The sequence below is a fragment of the Gekko japonicus genome, unplaced genomic scaffold (assembly GCF_001447785.1).
Source record: "Gekko japonicus isolate JY-2015 unplaced genomic scaffold, Gekko_japonicus_V1.1 scaffold943, whole genome shotgun sequence".
NCBI classification, from domain to species: domain Eukaryota; kingdom Metazoa; phylum Chordata; class Lepidosauria; order Squamata; family Gekkonidae; genus Gekko; species Gekko japonicus.
This window is the reverse complement of record NW_015176000.1, coordinates 61057-88572: the sequence shown is the minus strand read 5'-3', so window position 1 is coordinate 88572 and position 27516 is coordinate 61057. Positions and strand designations below refer to the sequence as shown.

The window sequence follows — 27516 nt, the reverse complement described above, 5'->3', positions numbered from 1 at the left end:
CAACTTAAAGACCAACAAAGATTTCTAGGCCATAAGCTTTCAAGAGTCAAAGCTCCCTTCATAAGATATCTGACAAAAGAGCTTCTGCCCTAAAAATATTTGTTGGTCTTTAAGGTGCTACAGGACTCGAAACTTGCTCTTCTACTGCAGACCAACATGGCCGCCCACCTGAAACTATGTACTTGCTGCCGCATGTATGTCAAAATATGCATTGGCATACCCATAGTGCTTCATAAGTGTGGTAGTAAGCAGACCCACACCAAATTACACTCATATGTTTCTACATTTTCAGCTACACAGATCAGACAGGTACATGCTCAACATTATGTCAAATGCTAATTTTGCTACAGTCTTGCTTTGATGTATATACTCGTGGGAATTTCTCATTCTTTGAGTTTTGTGCTTTAGTGTTCAGTCAAACTGTAAGACTCTGCAGTAACTCTCAGACACGATAAGTCCGTTTATGGATTTTATTAGCAATCAGGAAAGTTGCAGGTGAATCAAAGGTTTTGACAGTAATGGCAGATAATACAAGTTTAGCTCTTACGAGAACTTTGGTGCAGCCCACATTCATGCGTCATGGTTACATGTGACAGAGACAGGTTAATAAAGTACAATTAATACTGTGAGAATGTTTATCTAACAGACTTCCTGCAAGGCCAAAAAATATCACGAGAAGCAAACAATCTCCTGGCCATTGTGGAGGAGGTGTCTCATAAAAGTGTACCAAGCGCACTATCTACAATAGACAACCAAGCCTGTTTCAACTACCCCTCATCCTGGGAATGTCAGAGGAGGACATTATAGAATAGTTGATTCATAGCTAGCAGGTGTTAACAATCACCCTGAGAACAAGAAGCCAGTGTGAGAATACAAAGATAAAGCATTTGGGATAATATGCAAGCAAGCAGGGCATTAAGCTATGTACATCAGAACACCTCTGAGAATCCAGACTGACCCCAACCAACCATAGGTCCGATTCTGACACAAACATGTGAATTTATCCTTTAGTAAAGCAAATAGGATTTCTTCTAGAGCTTGTCAGAAAGCAATTCTCCTAGAATGCTGCTCCCTTAGGGACGATTTCCGCATTATGGAATACACCGGGGGGGGGGGGTCCAGCCCTATGTCCTTTACCCTGATTCAGATTGCAGTGGTGGTACCACATGTGAAGAAAGGACTTTAACGTTCTTCCTTGCATCATTTTCCTGACTTTTAAAAATAATAGTTTACATAGTATATGTGCGGAATAAAGAGAACAATATAGTAATAAAGTGTTTTTAGTGAAAAAGACATCACACTTTCCAACTATTTCCAACATCAGCTAGGAATCAAAACATAATATACCAATATCATTCCAGCTGAGATGCATCTTGCCATTTTTCTGACATGAAAGGGGGGGCAATATCAGGCCAGTTGGGGAAACCCACCTGGAAATTCGTGGGTTTTCCCAACAGACCAAGCAGCATCTCTCCAGTACCATTTCAGTTCAGGAAAATAGCAAAGGGAAGGGGGAGAGCTGGAGCCCCTTCTCCACATGAGCTGCAGTGGTAATCCAAATGGGGCACCATGTGTGTGTGGAAACTGAGGAGTTCATGTGTACAGAGAGCGGGGACCTCAGTCCCAACCTCCATCATGTGGAAATCAGCCTTTAGCATTGCTTAAGATTATTACAGCAAATAAGGAGAAGATTCTGCCACAGGACCTACAGAGAGAAATGAGTAGTTGGTTTGAAATCAGAGCTAGCAGAGGTTGAAGAGTGGCTCTGTTTGGAAAGTAGAAGTCCATGAATATCTTCTTCCCTGCTTTCAAGGAGCCTGGATATTTAGTGCTATGTTTAAAGTATGAATAAAATGTGCTTTTAAACATAGATCTGAAAAAACAAGAGCTGAGAGAGGCCTATCAAATTTTTAAAAATTGTCTGGGCTGCAAAGAATTTCACCACTGCAAGACGTAGTTATATGAATAAGGTTTGTACCAGCAGAAGATTCTGAATATTTTAACCTCTCATTAATGTTTGATCTATTGAGTCACAGTGTGCTCTTAGCTCTCACCCATAAGCATTTTTGGTATACTGGTATCCTGTATTCTAGCTAAAAAACACCTAAAAGTTGCATGGTAGCCTATAGTATACAACACAGAGAACCAAGTCATAAGCATCAAAGAACTCCTACATTCTCGTGCTTAGAGTAATCCAAAATTCTCAGTTCCTCTGCCATTATAAGTGTAAAAATTTTCCCCCACAGAATGTGTTTCGTTCCCTTCTTTCTTTTAGAAAATGTCCATTATGCCACCTCTCCAAAAGATCTGCTCAAAGCAGCTTGTAAAGTAAAAAAAACAATGCACTAGTTTCTTGTACAGATGGAAAAACGAAGTTGCCTAAGGTTTCTCAAAGACCTGCCACTGATCCAGTTCAGTGTGGTAGTTTCATAAAATTAGGTCAGTATTGTTAAATAAATGTCTCCTTTTTGTTGTTCTTGTAGCAGTGACCCATCCCACTCCTGCAAGATAGGGCAGGATCAAAAATAAATAAATAAATTATCAATGTTCACTGAACTGGCTTTTTATAGAAAGGGTGTTTTATTTTTCAAGAAGAAGAAAAGAAGAGATTGGATTTATACCGCGCCCTTCACTACCCAAAGGTGTCTCAGAGCGGCTTACAAACTCCTTTCCCTTCCCCTCCCCACAACAGACACCCTGTGAGGTAGGTGGGGCTGAAAGAGCTCTGACAGAAACTGCACTTTTTCAAGGACAGCTCTTATCAGAACTATGGCTTGCCTAAGGTCATCCAGCCAGGTGCAAGTGGAGGAGTGGGGAATCAAACCCGGTTCTCCCAGATTAGAGTCCACACACTTAACCACTACACCAAACTGGCTCTCAGTCTCGCGTGCTCTGATACTGGCTTTATGCTGCCTTTTCAAGACCATGCAGTCACTACTATGGCATCAAGTCCCTTTTATTTTTGTTGCTGTTCATATATCCGTAATGCACATCAGTGTCTCTCTGTCTCATACACACATACTTTTCCTCCAAGGAACTGACACATGGTTCTCTCCTCCCATTTTAACCTCACAACAATCCCAGGACATAGGCTAGGCTGAGAAAGATTGGGTGACCTTGGTCAGCCAGTCTTTCCCAGCCTAACCTATCTGCCATGATAGAATGGGGATCTGAACCTGATGGCCTTGACTGTATGTTACAGTGTTTATGGGTCTACCCTGAGTTCTCTCAGGTAACATTAACTGCAGGTTCCTGGTTGCAAGTTCCAGGCATATGGGAGTCCAGTTCAAATCAGGACTGTGGCATGCAGGAAGAGGAGGATCTTCGTGGTCTCTGTGCATCACACCCATGGGACTATGCGCCTGCGCTGATCCGAATTGGTGGTATGCAAAGCTCACAAAGGAATTTTCATGCCTCTCTCCCAGGCATGCACGGGAACCCCACTGCGCATGCCCAAGGAGGAGGGGCACGGACATCCCCCAGTTCTCGTCTGATCGTCGCACTGTTAACAGCTTGTTTTCTGCCGGTCGGTGAAGAAGCATTTTTTCCTCTCACAAGGGATTATTTAAATCGTACTTTTTTCGCTTACAGCGTTTATTTTATTTTGTTCTTTAGAATTATTTTAAAAAGGACTTTTTGTTGAGGGTTGCCGCTGCCTCAGGTGGCTTCCCGCCTCCCCCCTCCCCGAGGTAAAATTTATTTCACCTCATCAAAAGAGTTTTTTCTTTTGGACCATTCTACTCTTTTATGGCCAAAAGAGGGGGCTGTTTCAAACTGTGTGTTGACTGTGGCAGCAAACTTGCCCCTCGTGACAGCCACACACTCTGCATTATTTGCCTCGGGGAGACTCATTGCCCAGACGCTTGCCATCATTGTGCGAAGTTCTCGAACCAGACTCTCAAGAACAGAGCCGCGAGACTTCGAGTAGCGCTTTGGGAATCCACATTTACCCCCGTGCCTGTGGGAGATAGGTCGGCCGAGACTCCTTCGATCTCTCAACCAACGCTGACCATGTCGACATCGGGAGGTACCTCGGCACCGAATCCCCCACACTGTGCAAAGTCGGCATCGGACGGGGGACAGTCTTCTAAACGTTGGTGTTGAATGGGGCCTCTTCCACCTCTACACCGGCCAGAAAGAAGAAAAAAGAGAAGCACGAGAAAGCTAAGTCTTCTCTCACCAGCACTGTGCGTAAGTCTCAGAATCTGAGTGGCAAGAAAGTGCAAACAGGCTCTGCATTACCCCCTCTTCAGCAGGCGCAACCTGACGTTGTTGATACTCCCATACCGGAGCTGCCTACGATTGAGTTATTGGACTCACACATCCGGCACATGAACCCCCCGGAATCAGAGGCTTCTATCGACTCCAGACCAATTGCAGCCTTGCCATTTGAAGTCGAGGAAATGTTCCCACATCGGCCTTGTAGAGATCGTTCCCAGTCGGTGATTTCCTGGGAAAGTGATCGGTCGGCACCAGGCTCTCGACACCATCCATCCCAATTGTCCAGAAGCGAGGAGTATTGATATCGACCTGAGGAGTGCCCAGAATACCGTCATTCCAGGTCCATGCTCTTGTACTCACCCAGACGGGAATTGAGACCGCACTCCCCGACCTACTTTGACCCACCTGTACTGTGGGACCATAGGGGGCACATGCCTTGTTGGTTCACATCGTATCCGATGTCGACATCGATGCCATGGCTGATGCCTAGGCCACAGTTGGACTGGGACCGTGGATCACGTCGTTCACGCTCTCTCCACCGTAAATCTAAGCCTTTCGCATCGCAATCCAAAGCCCCAGAGAAACCTTGTTGCCCACCCTCTCCTCTCCATTCTGCCCCTTCTTTACCACCGAAGGTCGCTCCAATATCGGATACCCCTGCGGCACCAGTATCGCCTTCCAGATCCTCCGTCTCCAATACCGGCATCAATGATTCAGAACGTCCCGAGTCACCTGAGGATCCTTCACCAAGACCTACGGTGTCAAATAATCTACCAATCTGTCCTTCGGAGGATCTTTCTTCATACAGACATTTGGTCAAGAGGATGGCACATTCCCTGGGTCTATCGATCGTCCAACCCCAACCCTCTGTGTCGGACGCTGTCTTTGATGTCGTGCAGATCTCCCAATGTCAGTCGTCCTTTTACAGGCGGCTAAGGCCTCATGGGACAAGCCTTCCGTTTTTTCTCACCCGGTCTCAAAGAGATTTATGAAAGGTCTCCTCCACTTGTATCCACCGATCCATTCACCGGTACCCTTGTAGAATTTACCACTGGTGCTCCGCCATCTCATGGGGCAGCCATTTGAGCCCATGGCAACTTGCGAGCTAAAGCATGCAACATGGAAAACTGCCTTTCTCGTTGCCATCACTTCGGCCAGGAGGGTGGGTGAACTTGTAGCCCTGCATCATGACCCACCTTTCCCTGTTTTCCTACCAGTGTGAGACTGGTGCCTGACATATCCTTTCTGCCTAAGGTGGTCTCCGAATTTCACCTAGCTGTGGAGATCTTATTGCCTAATTTCTTCCCTAAAGATATCAGCACAGCGTCTCTCCAAATGAATTGTCGAGACTATTAAGCTGTGCTACCTGCTGGCTAAGCGCCCATTACCTTTGCCTGTGCGAGCACACTCCACAAGATCCGTGGCTACATCCACAGCCTTCTTGAAGGGTGCTTCCCTGTCGGCGATCTGTGTGGCTGCAACATGGTCTACTCCAAACACCTTCATCAAGCACTACGCTGTTGATGTTCGTGAACACCACAGAGTGGACCTCAGTCATCTAGTCCTTTCATCGGCAGAGCATTGAATTTGCAACAGCTCCCACCTCCAGGTGAGCCACTGCTTTTCAATCTCCCATGGGTGTGAGGCACAGAAGCCATGAAGAAGATAAACAGGTTGCTTACCTGTAACTGGTGATCTTCGAGTGGTCATCTGTGCAGTCTCACCACCCGCCCATCCTTCCCCACTGCTGTCGCTTCACTACTATTCTTTTGTTATTGATATGACAGCGGTCAGAAGGAACTGGCGGGATGTCCGCACCCCTCCTCCTTAGGCATGCGCAGTGGGGTTCCCACGCATGCCTGGGAGAGGGGCGCAAAAATTATTTTGTGGGCTTTGCATACCACCGATTCGGATCAGTGCAGGTGCATAATCCCATGGGTGTGACTGCACAGATGACCACTCGAAGATCACCAGTTACAGGTAAGCAACCTGTTTTTTTAGCTTCCCTCCCCGACACCAGTTTCCTGACATAGAATGGCCACAGGGTGCTGTTCTTTGCCCCATTGGGGAACCTGCTGTGTAGCCGTTGGGCAGAACATTTTTTTCAGGTCACTATAGTAAAGGAAGACACATGCTTTGTGGAAGGCAGAAGGTCTTACAGAGGAACATTATTTCCCACCTCTACCTAGATGCAGGGCCCTAGCTAACGTGGGGCCCACAGGGTCCGGCCCCCTAGCATTTCTTCTGGGCCCCTCCCTCCCAGGCTAACCCCAAAGTATCTCAACTTGCTGCCTGTGCCATGCTCCCTCCAACCTGGCTGCCAGACAACTGAGCACTTCCCCACCAGCCTCATTCCACTCCCAGCCAGCAACACCCAGAACAGCGATGGTGGCAACTATGGTGGCCATAGTTCCAGCAGCAGGAGTTACCTGGCTTGCTCGGTGGTGCAGTGGCGGTGGGCAGGCAGGCGGGCTTGCTGGGCTAGCCTCACTGAGTGAGCTGGGGAGAGCGTCCTGCTGCCTCTTCCCACTCCCACCGTCGGATCTCTTTCTCCCCCCTCCCCTGCCTATCCCCCTCCTGATTGCCACTGCCCGCTGCCTGCTTCTCCCTGCCTAGCTTCACAATTTGAGCAGGTATGCAGTGCTCCGGGGGAGAGAGGAAGCTGCAGCTGCTGGGCATTAAACCACCCCTACTTGCCCTGGAGTCTGGCTTGGGTGCAGGCCTGCCTTAGGGGAAGGCTGGCTTCTAAGGAGTTTCACTAATTAACTTTGATTTAACTAGCTGGTGGGGCCTCCACAGGCCCCCTCCAAAAATATCCCTAGCTACAGGGCTGCCTAGTTGAGGTTTGAAGTGCTTGGGTGCAGTGGAAAAGGGAAGGGAATGTCCCCATAGCTTGGCCCATACTTCTTCCAGCAGGCCAGTAATAGGAGGAAGCATTATACAATGGCTAGAGCAGTGATGGCGAACCTTTTAGAGACCGAGTGCCCAAACTGCGACCCAAAACCCACTTATTTATCGCAAAGTGCCAACACGGCAATTTAACCTGAATACTGAGGTTTTACTTTAGAATAAACAACTCATACATTAACTTAAGATGATCCAAACAAAGTAAGGAAAGCAATCCCAAATGCTTTCATTTACTTAAAATTATTTGGCAGAGAATTCGACACTTTAATGATGGTCTGGGCCTGGCTGGGGCGATGGCACGCGTGCCCACAGAGAGGGCTCTGAGTGCGACCTCTGGCACCCGTGCCATAGGTTCGCCACCACTGGGTTAGAGCATCAAACTGGAACCTGGGAGACCCAAGTTCAAATCCCCGTTGAAGCTTTCTGGGTGACTTTGGACCAGTTACTCCCTCTCAGTCAGACCCTTAAAAACATGCAGTTGTTTCCTTTAAAATGATAATATCAAAGAAGAGAGTCTGGTTTGGAATAGCAAAGCTGAGGAAGTTAAAACCCCTTTTTCCTTCCCTACATGGCTCTGAGGCAAATTCTGGCTGCACAAAGCCTGCAGTTTTGGAGGTGTCTAATCGGCCACCAAATGAGAAGGGAGCACTCACTGGAGAAGACCCCGATGCTGGGAAAGATTGAAGGTCAAAGAAGACGGGGATGGCACAGGATGAGATGGTTAGACAGTGTCATAGACGCAACGAACATGAAATTGAGCCAACTTCAGAGGACGGCGGAAGACAGGAAGGCCTGGCGTGATCTGGTCCATGGGGTCGCGAAGAGTCGGACTCGACTGTGCGACTGAACAACAACAAAAAAATCCTTGTCCTGTCTGAGCCCTCAGCTGGTCTTGATGTTCCACCTATTCTGGAACACAGTTGTCCTCAGGCTGGTTTATCAGGGGTGGGGTTAGGATTTTTGTTTAACTTACGAAGAAGATAAACAGGTTGCTTACCTGTAACTGATTATCTTCGAGTGGTCATCTGTGCATTCATACCACCCGCCCTCCTTCCCCTCTGCTGTTGGTCCTGCTGTTGTTGTTCTGTGGCTGATGGCAGCAGTCAGAAGAAACTGGTGGGATTGTCATGTCTCTCCCCTAGTCATGCGCACTGAGCCCTGCACGTGACAGGGGAGCACGCGTGAAAATCCTTTTGCTTTCAATTTCTTCCAATCGGGGTCAGCGCAGGCGCACTATATCCCAGAGGTATGAATGCACAGATGACCACTCGAAGATCATCAGTTACAGGTAAGCAACCTGTTTTTATTAAGCCCCTAGTAAGCCCTGCCATCTCATTGTTAAGGTCCATTCCACCAGGGCAGGGGTCTTTGGCCACTTTTCATCACAGGGTTCCAGTTGTGAACATCTGTAAGGCCATGACATGGGCAGCTGAGGACACATTTGTCAGACACTACATGTTGTATCTGCAATCAAGGAAAGATGCAGAGGTTGGCAAAGCAGTTCTTCAGTCACTGTTTCAATGAAAGCATTACCCCTCATCCTTCATGGTGAGTAGCTCACTAAAAACCCAATGTGGAGCTGCACTGAAGACAGAAGATGAAAACAGAGTTGTACTTACCTGTAACTAATGTTCATGGATGTCTTCTGTGCAGACACACATTTCCTCCCTCCTGCCACACAGTGAGCTCTTATAGATTCAGTTCTTCTTCTTGTTCTGGGGGTTCGCAGCAGCTTGGCAGAAACTGAGGGTAAGGGGGGCGCTCTTCCCTGGAGCACATGACAGTTTGGGTGGAAAACTGCCATTGCGTTGGCTCTGGAGGAGAGGAGCGCCCCCCCTTCAGGCTCTTAAAAGCTAGAAAAATTTCATCTGTGGCAAGCCTGCGCAGGTGCAGTCCCAGTCCCCGTGTGTGTCTGCACAGAAGACATCGGTGAATATCAGTTACAGGTAAGTGCAATTCTGTTTTCTCCTTGGAGTTCCAAAAATAAACCTAAGCAACCAGAAGTATTGACACATATAATGAGAATGTAGCAAGCTGCTAAATTTGCAAAAGTCACATGCAGCAGTCTCCAAGTATCCACCTAATCCAGACTCTGACCATCATTGTGCCCTTTCAGCTGTTGATGAAAATCCTGACACATTGTCTTTTTGTACTTTTTATTTTGTCTTTTTGTACATTTGTAACTCCTTGTCTTTATTTTTTTCGTGAATGCAAACACACCATTTCATTTTGGGGGTTTTTTTTTAGCTGCAGCTAAATCTTCCATAGGGAAAAAAATCTCATTCCCTAGTTAAATTATAAAGTAACTTTTAAACAGCCATTTTTAAATCTGCGAAGGTGTATTTAAGTATTTTGACCTTTTCTTTACTTTTTTTTAAAAGGCTACCTGTTATACTTTCTGTCCTTCAGAAGAGTGAGTGTTTATGTTTAATTCTGTTAATGCGAGAATGGAAGGATGGACTTTCCTACCAGTGAACAGCAAGAGATGACCCACACCTGTGGGATTAGGTTAAGGAACAGGAAGTAAGAGCACTTGCAGCAGCATATAATTAAGGAGGAATTTTCTGTCTCTCTTAAGTCATGTTCATCTTGCCAGGTTAACTAGTGATTAACCCCAGGAAAAGCATCTTCTGTGATTTTAAACTTTTCCCACTTTTATTTTGCCAGTGTATTTGGTTACATGTGTTACCAGGTGACACCGTAACCCTATTACAGTACTTAATTTCCAAGTATTTTTGTTTAATGTCTTAGTGGTTTTTCCAGTATTTCTACTTGACTTTATGTGTGACTGTGATCAAAACTTCTTGGCTTCTTGCTGGAACTGAGCTCTTACCCCACTTTCTTGAAGCACTATATTAAAAAAAATTCAACCATTTCTCTTACCTGCAATTGGTCAGTTTCAAGATACTTTACACCCTGCAGAGCTCATTGTCATCAGTCCAAAAAGAAATGCCCAGCACAATATGATCCTGCTTGTAAAGATGGTCGGGTATTGGCTTACAGCTCCAGGAAAACCCTGATGTCACACTTCTCTAGGAATCACTGGAGATTCTGTGGTAAAACCATAGAGTTTCCAGTGATTCATAGAGGAGACTGTCATTCCACTGACAGCTCCCCCCCACACACACTACCATTCAAAATGGTGACAGGAAACAAGCACTGGGATGAGGGATCCCGGCCCCCACCTGCTCTTGTCTTAAAGTGCTCAGATGGCTTACATGGTTTCCCCCTCCTCTGTTTTGCTTTCACAAAACCCCTGTGAGGTAGGTTAAACTTAAAAAGGATGACTCCAAGGTCACCCCGTAAGTTTCATGGTGTATTTCTAAGCCTAGTTTAGCTGCTATACTATATAGACAATGTTAGAGTCAAGAGCCAAAGAAAAGGCTAAAATGCAGAGGAGAAAACTACATGCACAGTTGTTCACTTAATAACTGTTTTCAGTACAGTAATTCACATTGCCAAAGAATCAAGCTGCTTTTTAAATTCAAGGGTAGCTTATTTTATGATGTATTATGGCAATGTTCTGGATAAGCACTTTTTAATTTCAATCAGTTGATGAAAATAATTAACATTGCCGCAAAAACCAGGTTCCAAAATGTGCGATTATAAACTGTTTAACAAAGTGTATCTAGTCTCAGACTTGAAAATGAATGTGATAAATTTGAAGAAACAATTTTCTAATAATGCTAAAGGTAGTTTAGAGAGACTTCCATTGTTTGTTTGAAATATTTAAAAGTGAAGATTGTTTGACTTAATTTTACGGAAAATGCCTTCCTCCCCAAGTAGAATTTTTATTGGTTCTTAATTACCTGGTTAATCCAGTTTCACTGGCTTTAAAAGTGAGATCTTTGCCACTCTAAGTTCTTTAGAGAATCGAGTGATTTTATCCAAGCATGTCTATATAGTACATAAAAGTGTTTAAAAGGGAAATTGGATTTTTCATCAATTTATCAGAGATAATTACTATGTGTACATCAGGAAAAAAGGATAAAGTGTTTTAAAGAACTGTAATTCTAATTGGTAAATGTCACCAGCTGTTGCAGTTCTCTTACTTGTGTATATTCTTCTAATGATTAGAGTCTCGTGCCACAAGCTACATGAAAATATATTCACTAGGTGTGAAATTCCCATATGTCACAGATTAGGTAAACATTTCTAAGAAAATAGAAGAGAGTTTGCTAATGGGATTTTTTTTCTATTGACTGTTTTTTAAAGTAACTAACTTAAAAGTAAATCTGCATGTTTCATAAAGATACTGAGGACCCAGCGTATGTTGGGAAGAACTGCTCTTCAGCATAATACAAATTTCCAAATCCCTTTCATTTGTAATTTTTCTCACTTTTGTGTGTGCGTACAAGTTTTAATTCTTGTTGCACAGACATTGAGGACATTGTGTGGCGATACTACAGTGCTTTAACCATTAGCGATGCCGATGTACCATGTTCTATATAGAATGCAGAAAGGATTTACATCAATGTAAAGAATTTTCAAATGGCTCCAGGAGGGAGCTCTAGGAAGGCAATGCACATATAATGTTCCTGATCCCTTAACTCTAGGTAATGAGCAGGCTGTGGAGTCAATCTTCCATCTCCTCTCTAGCATGAATTCTCCTTGCCCTTTCCCAGCAAGTCTTGACTATGGTTACAGGTTCCATCTGCACAAGACTTCACCATGGATTTAAAAAAATTAAGTTTTGTTTTTATGCTGCTTTTCTACCTAGCAGGGACTCAGACATGAAATACAAAAATATAATTTAAATAAACAGGAGAAAAGAAAGAATACAATATACTCTACATCCAGGGTTTCTCCTGGATCCTCTGGGACAGCGTACTCAGAGTCATACTATCTGAGCCATGAGCTAAGGCTGAACGCTATTTTACTCTGGCCCCTGGGCTTTGGTTCTGCCTCTGGGCATGCTCAGGCTTAAATACATATAATAGGAAGGGAAAAAGCTCAGCCCAGGTCTTGTTTAGCTGGTAGATGTTTCCCAGGATTTCCCTCTCTTGCTTTGTTGAGGGATTATATGCCTTAAATGCAGCAAACAGTTAAAGTATGTCTAATATCGCTGCACTGTGTTCTGTGTTACAAATTTTTTGTGTTGAATTGGTTAAAATTGCACTATGATTAGAGATTTTCTGCATGTAAATCTCAGGTCCAAGTTTTCTTATCGATGAAACAGTAAGATTGTTATATGTTAAAGATACTGTGGCTCCGGTCACACGGGCAGGAAACTGCGGAGGGGAAGCGGGCTGTTTGCCCCGGGGCAAACTAACGCGCAGTTAAGTGATCAGACCTCCTGTGGAGGTTCTGTGGAGGTACCGTGGAGGTTCTGTGGGAAGGGAGAGGTGCTGATCACAGGACACGCCTGCGCGCAACGAAGAAGCGCGCGGTCCGGCAAACTGGTTTTCTTTTTTGTGTACACGACGAATGCACATGCTCCGTTGGGTGCGTGTGCGCATCCATGGAGACTTAGAAAAAAACAACATCTTTTTCGCAAGGGGACATGGGCGGGCGCCGGATGCCACCGGAAACGCGATCAGACGCCCGCCCTTGCCCTGCAGTTTCCGGAAACTAGTACCTCCGAGGTACTAGTTTTTTGCTGTGTGTTTTCGGCGGGAAGCCTTGGTTGTGCCACAGAAGTGCTACGCTTCCCAGATGTGCCAGTGAGATCGCGCCCGGAAACTCCGCCTGTCTTCCGTCTCTCTTGCATGGCTAATGTTCCGTGTGACCGCAGCCTGTGTTGGGTTTAAAGACTGTCCTGTGGTAATTGATACATTTCCTCCTCTATCAAATAGTGAAGTGGAGTCTTGGATTCAGACCATCCAAACCCACACTAAAAGGTGTAAAATTAAGTATAATTGACTTTGAAGAGTATTCCAAAAAAATAAACTTGCTAAACCAGAAGGGTGCTGAGACACTCTTCTGAGCCCAATGGTAAACTCTGTGTAGAGTTTCTGTGGTTTCCTTAAAATATAGAAATGTAGTAAATTTTGAAAACATGGAATTTGGAGAGGTCTGAGCTTCTGATAGCATTCCTTTGAACCTCCAAGGTAACACACCTTTCAATTACGTTAAGTCGTACATCCACTCACCAAGCCACTATTGCTTCGTTTTGAGTGTTCAGTTTATGATTATGTCCAGGCTCTTGAAAGAAATATTGGAACCCAGGGATGGCTACATTCATGGCACCACTCTGTTGACGCTGTAGGAAGGAAACATAATAGAATGAATTCCTGCTTGCCAGGTCAAGCCCTGTGAATAGACAGCCCACCAAGAAAGACGTGAGTTGAGGGGTTTCCCTTCATGTCTTGACCATCTTCCCTACTCCCTACCAGCAAGGTTTCTGGTTGTCCACTCACATTCAGGGCCTGCCACTGCAACTGATCTCTGCTAAGTATTTAATCTCTCACACGGTTACAGCACTGAGTTTCAAATCTCCTGTCTTCTGTTCTTCATCATACAGTAGTGTTATGAAGGGGAAAAGTAAGTTTCAGTGAAAAAAGATTTTTGCACTAAGTAGTTAAACACCAATATCTATTCTCTTGATAAAAGTTAACTGATTTCCATAATATGAATATTGATTGTGTTTTTGCCAGTATCAACTGTGGAGACTAAATATTATCCAGGTTTTTGAAGATGTGCATTGCAGAAAGTTGTGAACCTCCAGACTAACAATCATAATTAGTTTATGGGCTTCTTGAAAACAGTCTAGAGGGATTATTCCTGGATCCAGAAATCCCCCCAACTCCATGTGGATGTTTTGATGCTGTTCCTAGCCACATGAATTTGACTCTTCTGAATTCTTTCATGCAACAACCATCACAAAAATTATTGTAGAAACCTTCATAAATCAGGAATCACAAGAAGAAAAAAGTGGTCTGCTTTGACTGATTGCCAATTCCAAAATACACTTTTTCCTTCACGAATGGAATGACATTCCTTCACGAATGGCAGACATAATTTCAGAACATAAAGTTTTGATAGATTTTGCAAGAATTATCTGCCTGCAAGTAAGATGAAATTCCTGCTTGTAGATGAATGCACATTGATTTTGCATTTCAACATTTTGAAATGCAAAAATCTCTTTGCATTTTCATAGGGATTTCTTGATAAAGGAAAATTTTCATCATATTGCCACCTAATTTCCTATAACACCTTTCTTTGTGGCAGCGAGGGAAAATTAGAGTTCTTTTTGTGATGAACTCTTCACCCTGTTTTCTGGGCCCAAACCAAAACACAGATGATCCAAGTAAATACTGGGGGTGGGGGGGGGGGGGGGTTGCAGTTTTTAAAACAGTATCCATTTATCCTAGTTCAGCATGTATCCATTCTTGTTGTCCAGTGTAGAATGCAAATCACAGCAAAAAAAAGTCAGCAACTTTTCTGTCTTCACCAGTCAAGTGGCTACCATGAATATGTTAAGATGTGGTACAAGTAGGGTCAGCATTCTCCAATTGGGGGCAGGGGATCCCCCAGTTTTGCAGCCTCTTGCCCACTGCCAACCAGCTGGCCATCTGGTGGAAATTCCCCCCAAAAAACCAAGAACATTGGCGGAAATAAATGTGATGTTACCACATCACCCGGAAGTGATGTAGGCATGTTGGTGATGTGGAGGGGGGAATGCTCTGGTTCTTGGGAAAACTCTATGGTTTGAGGCTGATTTTACCATAGAGTTTTGCCCAAAAACCAGAGTGTAGCTACCAACGTCACCGACATGGCTACGTCACTTCTGGGTGACGTAGCCACATCATACAAGTCACTTCCCTCTCCTGGAATGTCCCCCCATCCCCAGCTGGCATTTCTGATGGACCTGACAACCCTTCGGTACAAGAGGAGACTGTAGTCCTGGTGTTTCCATAGTTGTGATGGTTAACTCTTGATATGGCTGTTTTTAATTTTTTTATTTTTGCCATCAAGTCACAGCCAACTTATGGCAACCCTGTAGAGTTTTCAAAGCAAGAGATACTCAGAGGTGGTTTGCCATTTCCTGCCTCTGCATAGTGACCCTGGTATTCCTTGGCATCTCCCATCCAATACTTACCAGGGCTGACCCTGCTTACCTTCTGAGATCAGGCTAGCCAGGTCAGGGCAATTGTGGCAACTTTTCCTAGTAACAGTGACCATAACAATAGTAGGTAGCTGTGTTTGTAAATGGTTGTCTCACAGATTTCATTTCTCCATTAAAGTTTATTTAAGTACTACTTTCTCCCAGTGTGGATACTCACAGCAGCTCACAAAACAAAATACAGTTTAAATAAAGATGTACAACCTAACAACCTACAAGCCTCAATATACACTTGAAGCATCTGATAAGCCCCAAGGTCATCTGGTTCTGCCACCGAGATTCTCACAAGTTCGTAGCTGTAGGCTACATGCTAAGAACCAGAGGATCAAGAGCCCCTTGGTTCTTACCCTTTGTTTTGCACCTCCAGCCACACCCAGGTTTTAAATTACCTGTAGAAAGGGAAGAACAAATGTTCAGCTTAGGTCTTATTCAGCTGGTTTCTGTGTTCTCGCTTTTCTCCCCTCCAGAAATATTCATGCAATTAACAGGTATTGTGTGACCCATTCCTAAAACCCAGGTTTTCTGCTTTCTGTTTCCCTTACATTTTCCTTTGTGTCTCTATGGCAGGGTAGTTTGCTTCCTTATATTTTCTTCATGCATCTTCCAGAGCTCAAGATTTTATACTTCATACTTGTGGCTCATTCTTTGTAAGCAATTCATGTACTTGGGATCATCATCCTGCCAACACTTTGAAGAGCCATTGGTGTTTGAGTTTCTGTTTGTTTGTTTGTTTTGTTTTGTTTGAGGGCTTTTTCCCCAATTAGGATCCTGAAGAAAGAATGAAAGGAAGTCCATTTAAATTGCTGCCATTTCTCCTTCTAAATGATGTCATGAATTCATCAGATTCAGACTAGGGTTGGCTTCAACACTGACATAAGGGCAGGGGTTGGGAGGCAGAAGGTGGAAGGGGAGAGCAGCAGAAATACTGTGTGTTTTCCTGACTGGTAATGTATCCATCTTTTGTTTCATATCCATGCTATGCTACTATACATCCAGACTACAGACCACAACCGTGTATGTATACTATTGAGCATGTAATTTCCCACTCTGTTTTCTAGAAGCTTACTCATACATAATCAATGTAAAGTCATCCTCGGGGGTGGGGGGGAGTTTTTCTCTGCTTTTATTGTCCCCTTATTTCAACAGCTGCAAAATGCACATAAATATCACTGAACTATATATACATTTGTGTATATGCTAAAAAAAATTAAAATAGCTTAGGGTCAACTTTCATTATAGGAAGTTGACTTTATCAATTTAATATCTAGATCTACTTTAAATTGTGACCATGTTTACAATGAATTTTCAAATAAAATAATGAACATGTGTATGCATGTTTATGTATATATATGTGTGTGTAAACAAAAAAACACCTTTAACACTGGAAGTTAGAACCCTTGATCTCTTTCTCTTGCAGAAACCAGGGATGGATCTAGCAGATACTTATATAATGTTTGTTCGTCAAAACCAAGATATACTTCGTGATAAGATCAATGAAGAAATTTACATTGAAAGATTGTTTGATGTAAGTAGCTGCCTCTATTAGGATTACAGCTTGATGCATCTCAATATTTTGAGCTACTCTTTCACATTTCAGTTGCCTATTGAGATGCTTGTTCTGTTGGTTGGTTTGTGATTTTTAATTTACCATTGATGCTTCCCACCCAAAAACTGCAGTTGTAGGAGGCCAAATTAATGAACAGGGCTTGTCATTCTAACATTACTTTTCTTTCCCTTATCTTGAAATGAGATGCCAGGAAGTTTATGGAGTCCAGGAGTCTCCCTAAATCTGAAATGTTGCTTTTCCTTTTAATATATAAATACTGCAGAATACCCTAAGATGCAAGCAAAGGATTCCATTTTGGTCTGATTCCAGTCAGCTATAAAGAAAGAGCCAGAGTCACCAATCAGCAGTTTGGCTTGAGTGAGGAAACACCACCCTCAGCTGTCAACATCTAGTTCCAAGCAATGTTCCCTCTAATTCCCTCCCCCCCATGGAGCAGAGTAGTTCACATCCTGAGCATAATATAACTGCTATAATCTTAAAATGGACAAAGGGCAGTACAAGACCTTGTGTGGCTCCAGATTGCTGCTGAGCGGGGCTTCCTGTGTTAATAAGCGGCTGCTTACACACACACACTGGTGGCAAGCACTTACTCATCACAGGAGCTTTCAGTCAGATGTCAGCTGCACGTTTCTTGCTCGGAACTTAGTTCTGAAGCATGTGGGGCCCTGATTCATATTGGGACCGTGGTGCCTTCTCCCCATGATGGGCACTTTTGTGTACTGTTCTACATAACTTCTTCAACCACTTATTCCAGCTGTAATCTCTAAATTATCATTACCACTACTTCAAGTTTTAGTTGGGTCCAGGGGTCTTTTGGGGACGGAGGGCACTGGAGCGCTGTTCCGGCAGCCCAGGAGCAAATGGTGGCGCAGCAAGCCCCACCCCCAGTTCCCCGCGCCAAAGCGCTGGGGCCGAGGACAGGCCCGGAGAGCCTCGGAGCTGGGTCCCCTGGGCCCACACAGAAGCGCTGGGGCTGGGGGAAGCCCGGAGAGCCTCGCAGCCAGGTCCTCCAGGCCCGCGCAGAAGCGCTGGGGCCAGGGGGAAGCCCGGAGAGCACCGCAGCCAAATCCCCCAAGCCCGCACAGAAGCGCTGGGGCCGGGGGAAAGCCCAGAGAGCCCCACAGCCGGGTCCCCTGGGCCCGCGCAGATGTGCTGGGGCCGGGGGAAGCCCGGAGAGCCCCGCAGCCGGGGGGCCCGGGCCTGCGCAGAAGCGCTGGGGCTGGGGAAAGCCCAGAGAGCCCCGCAGCCGGGGGCCCTGGGCCCACGCAGAAGCGCTGGGGTCAGGGGGAAGCCTGAAGAGCCCTCCTCTCCCTCCTTCTCCCCTTCTCTCTCTCTCTCTCTCTTTCTTTCTTTCTTTCTTTCTTTCTTTCCCGCCTTCTTCCCTTCTCTTTTTTCCTCCTTTCCTTTTTTTCCTCCTTCACTTCTCTCTCTTTCTTTCCCTCCTTCTTTCCTTCTCTTTCTTTCCCTCCTTCTTTCCTTCTTGCCTTCTCTCTAGTCTCTCTCTAGTCTGGCCCAACTCTAGTGAGAAGGGATTTAAACTTTAAACCCCTTCTCTCTTCGTCCCCCCCCCCGCAGACCAGCTGGGGAAGGGAAGGGGAGGCTTTTGAAGATGCCTCCCCCCCTTTTGCTTCCCCTTCTGACATCATTTCCGGTGATGTCAGGGGGTGTGGCATATGCTAATAAGCTCCTGCAGCTCTTTTTCTACAAAAAGACCCCTGGTTGGGTCTAAACATATTCCACCAGCTGTTCTATTTGTGTGTTCTGGTAAATAATCACATCCCACTCCAATGGAGCAGTATGTTCAAAGAATGCCCAAATTCATCTCACAAGCCCTTCTGTGAGACATCCAGTTGACATTCAGACAAAGTGTAACTTCTTATAAGGTCCAAATTCAGATGCCCTAATAAATCAGATGTTTGTTGCCTATGAAGTGTTATTCTAAACCGCAAAAATTGGGGTTAGATGTGAAGTCTTCTTAAAATGAGAATTCTCCAGTCTCTGTACAGCACATAAGAGAAGGAAAGAGGAAGTATGTACGCCCAGGGATTTCTGGCTAGACCACGTTATATCCAAACTGTGTTTTGTTTGTGACATCTAAATACAGACCCTGCTGGTTTACTAGTCCATTCCAGAAGCCAATCTGAACCCCCTTGTTATTTGCCACGAAGTGTATTTATTTATGTTCCATTGCCACAGCATTTTAGAAAGCTTTTTTTCCTGGCACTTTCCTTTAATTATGCAAGTTACCACAAATGTTTTCATAACAGCAATTCACAGCCTTTGCTGTGACACTTTGCTCATGGCAGTCGCAGAAGGTCTTGCCGCACAATCGTCTCCGCCATGGATATGTCATGTCAGTGTTGGTTGTTTGCTGTCTTGGCTGCATGAAATGAGCCTTGTCGCTCAAGCACCCTAGTTGGAGAGACTGCCAGACAGCTCTAAAATAAAAGTATCATCTGTTTTAATAAGCAAAGTGTTAATATGTGTGAAAAGAATAATTTTTTTGTGCAAAAGCTTTGATGCCTTGCAGGGGTATAAAAACTACCAATCCCTCCAGCTGGCATTTCTACAAAGCACTAGAACCATATTAGCAACATCTCTGTCAGTTTGGTGTTGTGCTGGATCTGCAAGCATATGGTTCATTTCCATCCCTCCTCCTTTCCAGCATTGTAGCTTAAAAAAAAGAAAAAGAAACTAAAACTCATGTACAAGTTGACATTTAATAGAGATGCTGAAGCAGGAAGTTTTCTACATATTTCATGGATGTTTGGCCAGACCATTAGGCCTTGTATCTACTGGGAGCTGAAAATAATAATAATAAGAAGAATAACAACAACAATAATAATTGTGTATCATCAAGTCAGAATTGACTCACGACAGCCCAAGGCAAGGGAGGAGCACAGTGTACTGGTGCAGCCCTCCCAGGAGACAGGGGCTGGGGTTCAGTAGGGCAAGTCATGGGCCAGGGTGCAGATAGGAACCAGGGGCCAGTCTAGAAGTTAGGGGTTCCGGAGAGCAGGTATGCCAAGTCCAGTCAAGGGATTCAGGGAGCAAATCCAAATCCAGTCCAGGGGCAGCGGTTCCAGAAAAGCCAATAGTCAGATCCGGTTCAAGGTTCCAGCAGTCCGGTAACAGCAAGGTCAGTGGTTCAGCATCAATGTGTACATCTTGCATCTATGAAACTGCTATTTCTCCTGGCTGATTTTATAGCCAAGTCTTAACAAGCTACACTCCCAGCCAATTCATTGGCAGTCATCCTGAAACTACTCATCCATCTCCTCAGTTGACAGCTGACAACAGGCCATGAGTCTCGCACTCCTCCTTTCTTGCAACTCAGCTTGCCTCTGACAGCGTCAGTGCTGCAGGGGTGCGGGTGAGCTAGATGTACTAGGAGAGGCTTCTGAAGCCTTGTTTACTGCTTCAGAGCTACAAGGTATTGGCTCAGTTTCAGCTGTAGGCTGTAACCTGATCTTTTGTTGCTTTCCTCCTGGCTCAGACCCAGCTGCAGCCGGTTGTTCAATTATTTATTTATTTTAAGCATTTTTACCCCGCCCTCCCCGCGAGCGGGCTTAGGGTGGCTTACTAAGGGCCAGCTGCAGGTACCTATTTGTCTCTGGAATCTGTGCCCTTGTCTTCCTCTGCATAGCAATTCAGTCTTCCTTTGTGGTCTCCCATCCAAGTACTGTTTAATTTCTGAGCTCTGACAAGATCAGGCAAGACTGGGCTATTAGGCTACTATAGGAGCTGAATCTATAATCTTATCCTGCGTGTGTGGTTTTTAAAGCACAAAGTTCCCGGTTGCCTTTGTATGCTGTTCAGTTATTGGACAGCAGCTGTTGATGTTGTCTATAAAGTATGTGCCTAAGTATGTCATTGAATCTACCTCAATACTTCTCTAGTACTTCTGGTTTCTACTGTTATGGAGCTCAGTCAAGCATTTGGTCAGAGAAGTTAGTTCTTCTATCTGTGCAGTGCCTTTTTTATATGTTGAATGCTGGTGTTTAGTTTTTACATTAGTAGAGCACTTGCTGCAAATATCAGCAAAACCTAATGAAAAATTATTGCAGTAATGAGATATCTATAGATGAATGAGAGTAGATAAGGGCAAAGCACCATTAGCATGAACAATGTAAGATACTGGGCATAGTCCAAATTGTGAGACTGTGTAAACTGTGGTCAAGTCACACACTGTGATTTCAGGTGATGCTAGCCACGACACAAACCCACAGTTGCTATCTACAAACTGTGATGGTATATAAGTTGCATTTATGCTTGCTGAATTTCTGCAGGAGTAAATGGGGCTAATCCAGAAAACGTACAAGTTCAGTTGCCTGGCTTTTACGTACAAACATTTGCTATATTTATAATAGGACAACAAGTAAATACATTTAAGTTAAGTACAAAACAACACTTAGGGCTGCAATAGTCACCTTGTTGCGAATAACAAAACATGGATAATAGGGGGGGGGGGGGGGGGCGCCTGACCTGATCCCTGCACATGTCTTATTGTGGTATTGGTTTATCTAGGGGTAAATGTCTCTAACTTCCTGCACAGGGTGGAAGTGGGCTTCTTGGATCCTTCCAACAGCCCTGTAATTAATTATAACTCTGTGGACTTTCCACCCTAGAAGAGGTCTCTTCCTATTCAAGTTAATTTCCATTTGGTACTTTTTTTTTGTTACTCAAGAATTCCTGTACACCTGTTACTCAGACTGCACTCCCTACAGCAGCTTTGTTGCAGTGTAATAGGCATTAAATTATTTGCATAACTGGATGAGTGGCCATAGAGCAGCCCTTCATTTGCATAGAGAAGAATCAGGGCCAGAAGAGTTCAAACTACCTGTCTATTGACACCTCGGTCTGTTGCAATTACACAGAAAGCAGGTAGCGGTTCAATTTTCAGAGTAAATAAGGTGCCTAGTTTTCCCTTCCTCACATCTTACTTTCCTACCCTCTATCCCTCCTCCACGCCCCATCTCTGATCTGCTATACAGGGCATATCCCTCATTCCATTCCCCCCCCCCCCCCTTTTATTCTTATGTGTGTGTGAGCATGCAGTTTGGAGGAAGTTGTTTTCCTCTGATTCTAATTAATCCTTCTACATGGGCTCTTTCAGTTTCCTGAACTGGCAGGACAGCATGGAATTAGGACTGGGGCATGAAAATGTATCCCCCTAATCTTAATCCGCCCCACCTCCAGGATGCTGTAAACTGTTAGGGGCCCAGACAGGCAAATTTCTCTCTCTGTCATCATATTTTTTTTTCTTTTTTATACTGATAATGAGATGTCTTGAACATTACATGCACCCTAGTAGGCACTGGTATGCACAATCCTTTTATGGCCATGGCAACAGGGTCTTGTTGTTGTTGATGATGATGATGATATAGGAAGTGTTTTCTATTGGAAGTACCCTAAGTATGCAGAAAGCCATCTGCTTTCTGTATTAGTAGTCATATTTAGCAACCCCAACTATGGGATATGAACACAAGTTTGTTGCTACAAGGAATATTGGGGAGCTAATAAGGAATTACAGGAAATGAAGTTTGTAAATGAATGGGAAATTTCCCTCCAACCCAAATCATTCCCTCCATAAATTGCTGAGGGTTTGAGATGACATCTCCCTCTCATTCTTATTATTTACTGATTCCAGCTGCTTCCTACATTACAAGGGCAATGAGCATACTCAGTTTTCATCATCTAACTGGGGCCTGTGAGGAATAGCATTGGGGATAGACTATTGGGAAATGCCCACCCATTCAAATTTCCTTTTCCTGCATATTATAAGGTCATAGGAGCATAAGCAAGCTAATTTCCCCATCTCCCTGTCCATCCGTCCTCACACTCATACACTGCACTCCCCATTCTCAATCTTCATCAGGACATGGGGATGGGCTTTCCTGGAGTGCGTAGAAACACTGGAGCATGGTGGTCTTGCTGCCTTTGTGACTGTCAAGAGGCATCCACTTTACTATTTGATATAAATGATGATGATGATGTTTATCAAACTGCCATGAGTAAATAAAAGACCAGGTTGATAGGAAATGGAAAAAAAATGGAACATTTAATATCAAACAAGGAATTTTATAAGGAGAGCTTCCGATGGGTAGATCGGCGATGGCGGTCGCTCACCTTGAAGCTCGAGGAGGTGACTAAGCACACCTTCAGCTTGGAGGGGTGCCACCTCAAGTGGCACTCCCACGGAACCCTTGTGGTGGGTTCCAAGCCAGAGGGCTTTTGAGGGTTAGCCTCTTCGATGGCTCGAAGCCGTGGACTAGAGGCTTCCTTCCGCCCTGATGGTCCAGCCGATGGGTGACCTATGGGTGTAAGCCAATCTGACCGGGACAAGTGCAGGAGATCAAGCGGAATAGTGATGGAAGAGAGCGAGGTCAGAAGTGACCAACAATGAACGTGAGTGAAAGATAAACGGACTGTTTTTGTAAAGCGAAGCCCCACCCCCCATGGAGAAAGCGGAGTGCAGGGAAGGACGCCTCCTGAGCGATTGAATAGATCAAAGAAGCGAAGGGGGGAGAGGGGAGAGAAACAGCGTTACATTTTGAGAGACTTACTTGAGCTTGGATAGAGAAACGGCGACTTTTGAGCTCTGAAACAGAGGTGTTGAATTGTAAACAAAGAGAGAACATGGCGGTTCCATGAGAGAAAATAAAACCGAAAGGCAGCCAGAGTCCAAGATTGGAAGAGGGAGCAGACGTCATGAAGACGTTAGCGGATATGCTGAAACCGGTATTGGAGCAGCTCAGTGGTATTAACCAGCAACTGGCCACACTAAACCAAAACTTCGCCTTGCAGCAGAGCCAACTGGCAGAGACGGAGTAAAAAGTGGAGCAGGCAACTGAGAAGCTGGTAGAGATGGACACCAGGAACAAGAAGATGAGGAAAAGAGTGACAGAGGTGAAAATAAAACAAAAGCTGCATGGAAACTGACTGCCGGAGATGGAGCCCCAGTTAGCTAAACTGATGCCGAAGGAGGTGGTCCAAGAGGTTCTGAAACATGACCTGTCTCCTGGTTTCTATTCTAAGTTCTTTCTAGTTGATCAGAAGGATGGCAGTTCCCATCCCACCTTAGATACTACTGTCCTTCAGCTATTTACTAAATGTATGGCTCCTGTTGTTGCCTTCCTTCGCTTGAGAGGTTGTACTGTATTTCCCTACTTGAACGACCGGTTATTGGTGACCGAGTCCAAGGAGGTATTGTCTGAAAACATTGTTTCAGCAATTAGATGCCATTATGAATGAGCAAAGCTACCTTCTTCTCTGCATATTTGTGCTCATTTGACAAGAGCCCAGGTGTCCTCTGCTGCACTGCTATGTGGAATCCCACTGTTTGAGATTTGAAAATCTGCCACTTGGTTCTCTTTGGACATGTTATCAAAACACTATACACTGAACCTACAGGCAAGAAGGGAATTGGAGACTGGCAAGGCTGTCCTGCACTCCTTCCAGTGACTACTAAGGTGAGAACATCACCCCACCTCCTAGGTGTTAGCTTGGTAACATCCCAATGGGGGACTGCATAGAAGACTGAAGATGAAAATAGGGTTGCTCTTACCTGTAACCGTTGTTTATCGAGTATCTTCTGTGCAGGCACACATACCCCCACCCCCCACCCCGCAATCGCTCAGGCAGAACTGAGGGGAGTGGGCACCCCCTCCGACCATGTGACCATTTGGGCAGGGAAAGCGCTCACAATGGCACAAGGGAGGACGGGCACCCTCTAGAGGACTTTTTCACTGGGAAATTAATCTTTCTGCAGCAGGCCTTCTTGGACACAGTCCCCAATGTGTGCCTGCCTAGAAGATACTCAGTGAACAACAGTTACATGTAAGAGCAACCCCATTTTCTTTGGACTTCTGATTACAAACAGATAAACACCTGGTGTGTAACAGCCCTGATATCATTATTGTAGAAAAAATTAGAAATAGGGTTTGGAACATTGACATTTCAAATCCAGGACACAGTGGAATAGAAAGGGGGGGAAACGAACTGGAGGAGATCATGAAATACCAGGACCTATAAATACAGTTAGAGCCTCTCTGGGAGAAGAAGGTGACCTTTATGCCAGTTGTCTTTGGAGCCCTTGGAGCAGTGCCTAGAAGTCTCAAGAGATACCTGGACATTCTGGGCACTGAGCAAATAATACCAGCTGAGCTACAGAAGACAGTGTTGCTTGGAACAGCAAGAATCCTGCAAAGATACATCTACAACTCCTAAAAACTTGGTTAGATCTCAAATTGAAGAATACCATCTACCAGTCAAATATGTGACAATGACAATTCTTCATCATCATTCACATGTTGAGAATCATATCTTCCATGTAACCATGAAGCTAGGGCTGAATGATGACTTGTGAAGGAGAGGATGAAAAAGATAGGCCAGCCCTACCCTCTCTTGCTGTTCATGTTTCAAAGAGTCACAGCTTCAAGTGGCATCACCTGCTCCATGACATACAATGCTGTTACTCCATTTAGCCCACTGGAATCAATGCAATATACTAGCATAGTATTGCACTGTTAATCTCCTAAACTACTAGCATCAGAAGCAGGTAGAGCTTCATGTAAACACTTGGTACTATGCTCTTCCCCTGAATATACTTGGGGAGCTATGTGAGGTGTGGAAAGTACCTTTCAGTCATAATGCTTGCCCCTTTCCCCTCATTTATCCACTTCCATCCTCTGCACAGAGAAAGGGTGGGTTTCAGCCCAATTGTTAGCTCTCAGTGATGAAATAGATTATAAGCTTTTCATTATTGGTACAGTACATTAAAAGGCAGTTCATCTTTAAGCAGGCATGAAGATTAAACTTTTCCAGTTTGTCAGATTACCGAAATAAACTAAGGAAAAATGTAGTGGGACATGAAAATTATTGGCTTTTAGTTTTGTTTGTGTGAAAACAAATGGAGTATTTCACAACCCAGACACGCCTCAAATGTTCAGCTCCTTTGAACCATTGTACATCTTTTAAGTGGAGGCTTCTGAGATTTTGGTGTTTTAGTATGAAGATGAGAGCTTTCTCTACAGTTTTTGGTTAATACATGGAACTTGCTCCTAGGAAACAGTGAACTTCAGAGCTGCCTTCTGGAATATTCATGTTTTTGTTTCTCTCTTTGCTGTAGCGGTGTGTCATGTCTATTTCAAGTACCCCCCCCCCATGATGATTGTACGCTTGTCTGTAAATTCATTCATAGGAAATTACCTCAAGGGGAACACACTGGACAAGCTCACTTTAGCAGGGGTAATTTCGTAGAAAAAGAGCTAGGGGGACTCATTAGCATAACTCATTAGCATATGCCACACCCCCTGACATCAGGGGGCCGGCGGTGGACCTGCAAGGCCAGCGGGAGTGCGAGAAAGCCCTGCCAAGGCCCTCCCTGGCCCCAGGCAGGCAGGGGTGGGGAGAGGCGGGGAGGAAGCAACTTACCCTCCCTCTTCTCCTGCCTCCTCCTGGCTGAATGAGGGCTGGAAGCGGAGCGGCCGGAAGCAGGGGGCGGGGCTTCGTCATGTGCCCCGCCCCCTGCACCTCACCCAGGGGAACTGCGTTCCCCCGCGTTCCCCCCCGAAATGACCTCTGCACTTTAGACAATTTTCAAGGCAGAATAGCTCCTGTGAGTGAAGCATGTGAAAGCAGTAGTGTGCAAAGGTATGTTGCATGCATAGGCATAAACTATGGGGGGGCCCTCAGGCCTCCCCGAGATTTTTCCAGGAGGGACTGAGCTTCCCCTGGGCAACCAGTGCCAGGCAATAGTGACAAACTCCTTTGAGTTTATGAAAATGTTTTCCAATCAATTTTAGATTTTCAAGAAGAGATAATGATCTTCAGAGACATGAATGGGGTAATGGATCCTGTGAAGAAATGCATTTTTCTCCTGGGACACTGGCAAGCAGGAAAGCTTCCCCCGTGTGGGTTTTTTCCTGTGGGCTGGACAGTGTGGAATGACCTTCCAGGCTTGCCTTCTTACAAATGCTAATTGAGCTAGCAAGATAGACAATGGAATGGTTAAACATCCCCCTTCTCCCCCTCCCTTCTCCAAGCAAGAAACATATATGTGGAGGTATCAAATGCTAGAGAGTCTTTAGGAAGATAGATCTCCAGAGACAGGAATAGCTGCCTTGACCTGGGCTTTGATAGCATTCCTTACAACAGGAAAAGAAGGTCTCTTGCAGCTGGATCCATCAGGGGAGACAGACCTCTGACCTGAGGTCTAGGGAAGGTGGCCATTGTTGTCAATCTAACAAGCCTTGAGGGCTGAAGGACACTTGATATTCTAAACTGTAATTGTGATCTGCAAAGTTTTTTGGTTGTATCTTTGCACTTTCTAGATTAATAACTAAGGTTTTTGATATCTAGAACGTATCAATTCTTGAATATGTTTGGTGTCTGTCAGAAAAGAAAGTATAGTCCTTAACCATGGCTGTCTCCACCCACTTTCAATGTAGCAACAGTCAGACTGCAAAGCCTCTGTTGGGCCCAACGTACCTGCTTGACTTCAATTTGCATTTGGGGGGAAAGTGTGTATTTTATTTTACTCAAGTCTATATATCCTTGATTGAGAACAGTTGTTTTTTTTTCATGGGGGGCTGCTTAAGCCACTCCTAAACGCCTAATTTCAATTTCCATTTCATTTTTAAATGGTGAGGTAGTATCTATTGAAGAAAAGGACAATTCCAAAAATGGCAGCCTGAAGCAATCAAAAAGCCCATCTGCATGGTCAAAATTGGGGGGGGGGGGGGGGAGGACAAGA

At 44.8% G+C, this 27516-nt stretch overlaps 1 protein-coding gene across 2 annotated transcripts in view; it reads left to right on the top strand.

The window, feature by feature from the left end:
* The window catches only part of LOC107123229 (calcium-dependent secretion activator 2), a 656096-nt gene that overhangs the window by 579144 nt on the left and 49436 nt on the right, over positions 1-27516 (top strand). For both annotated transcript variants that reach the window (XM_015426436.1, XM_015426435.1), the window contains one exon: positions 16611-16718. In XM_015426436.1, the coding sequence (XP_015281922.1) occupies positions 16611-16718 (108 nt within the window). The remainder of the gene's footprint in view (positions 1-16610; positions 16719-27516) is intronic.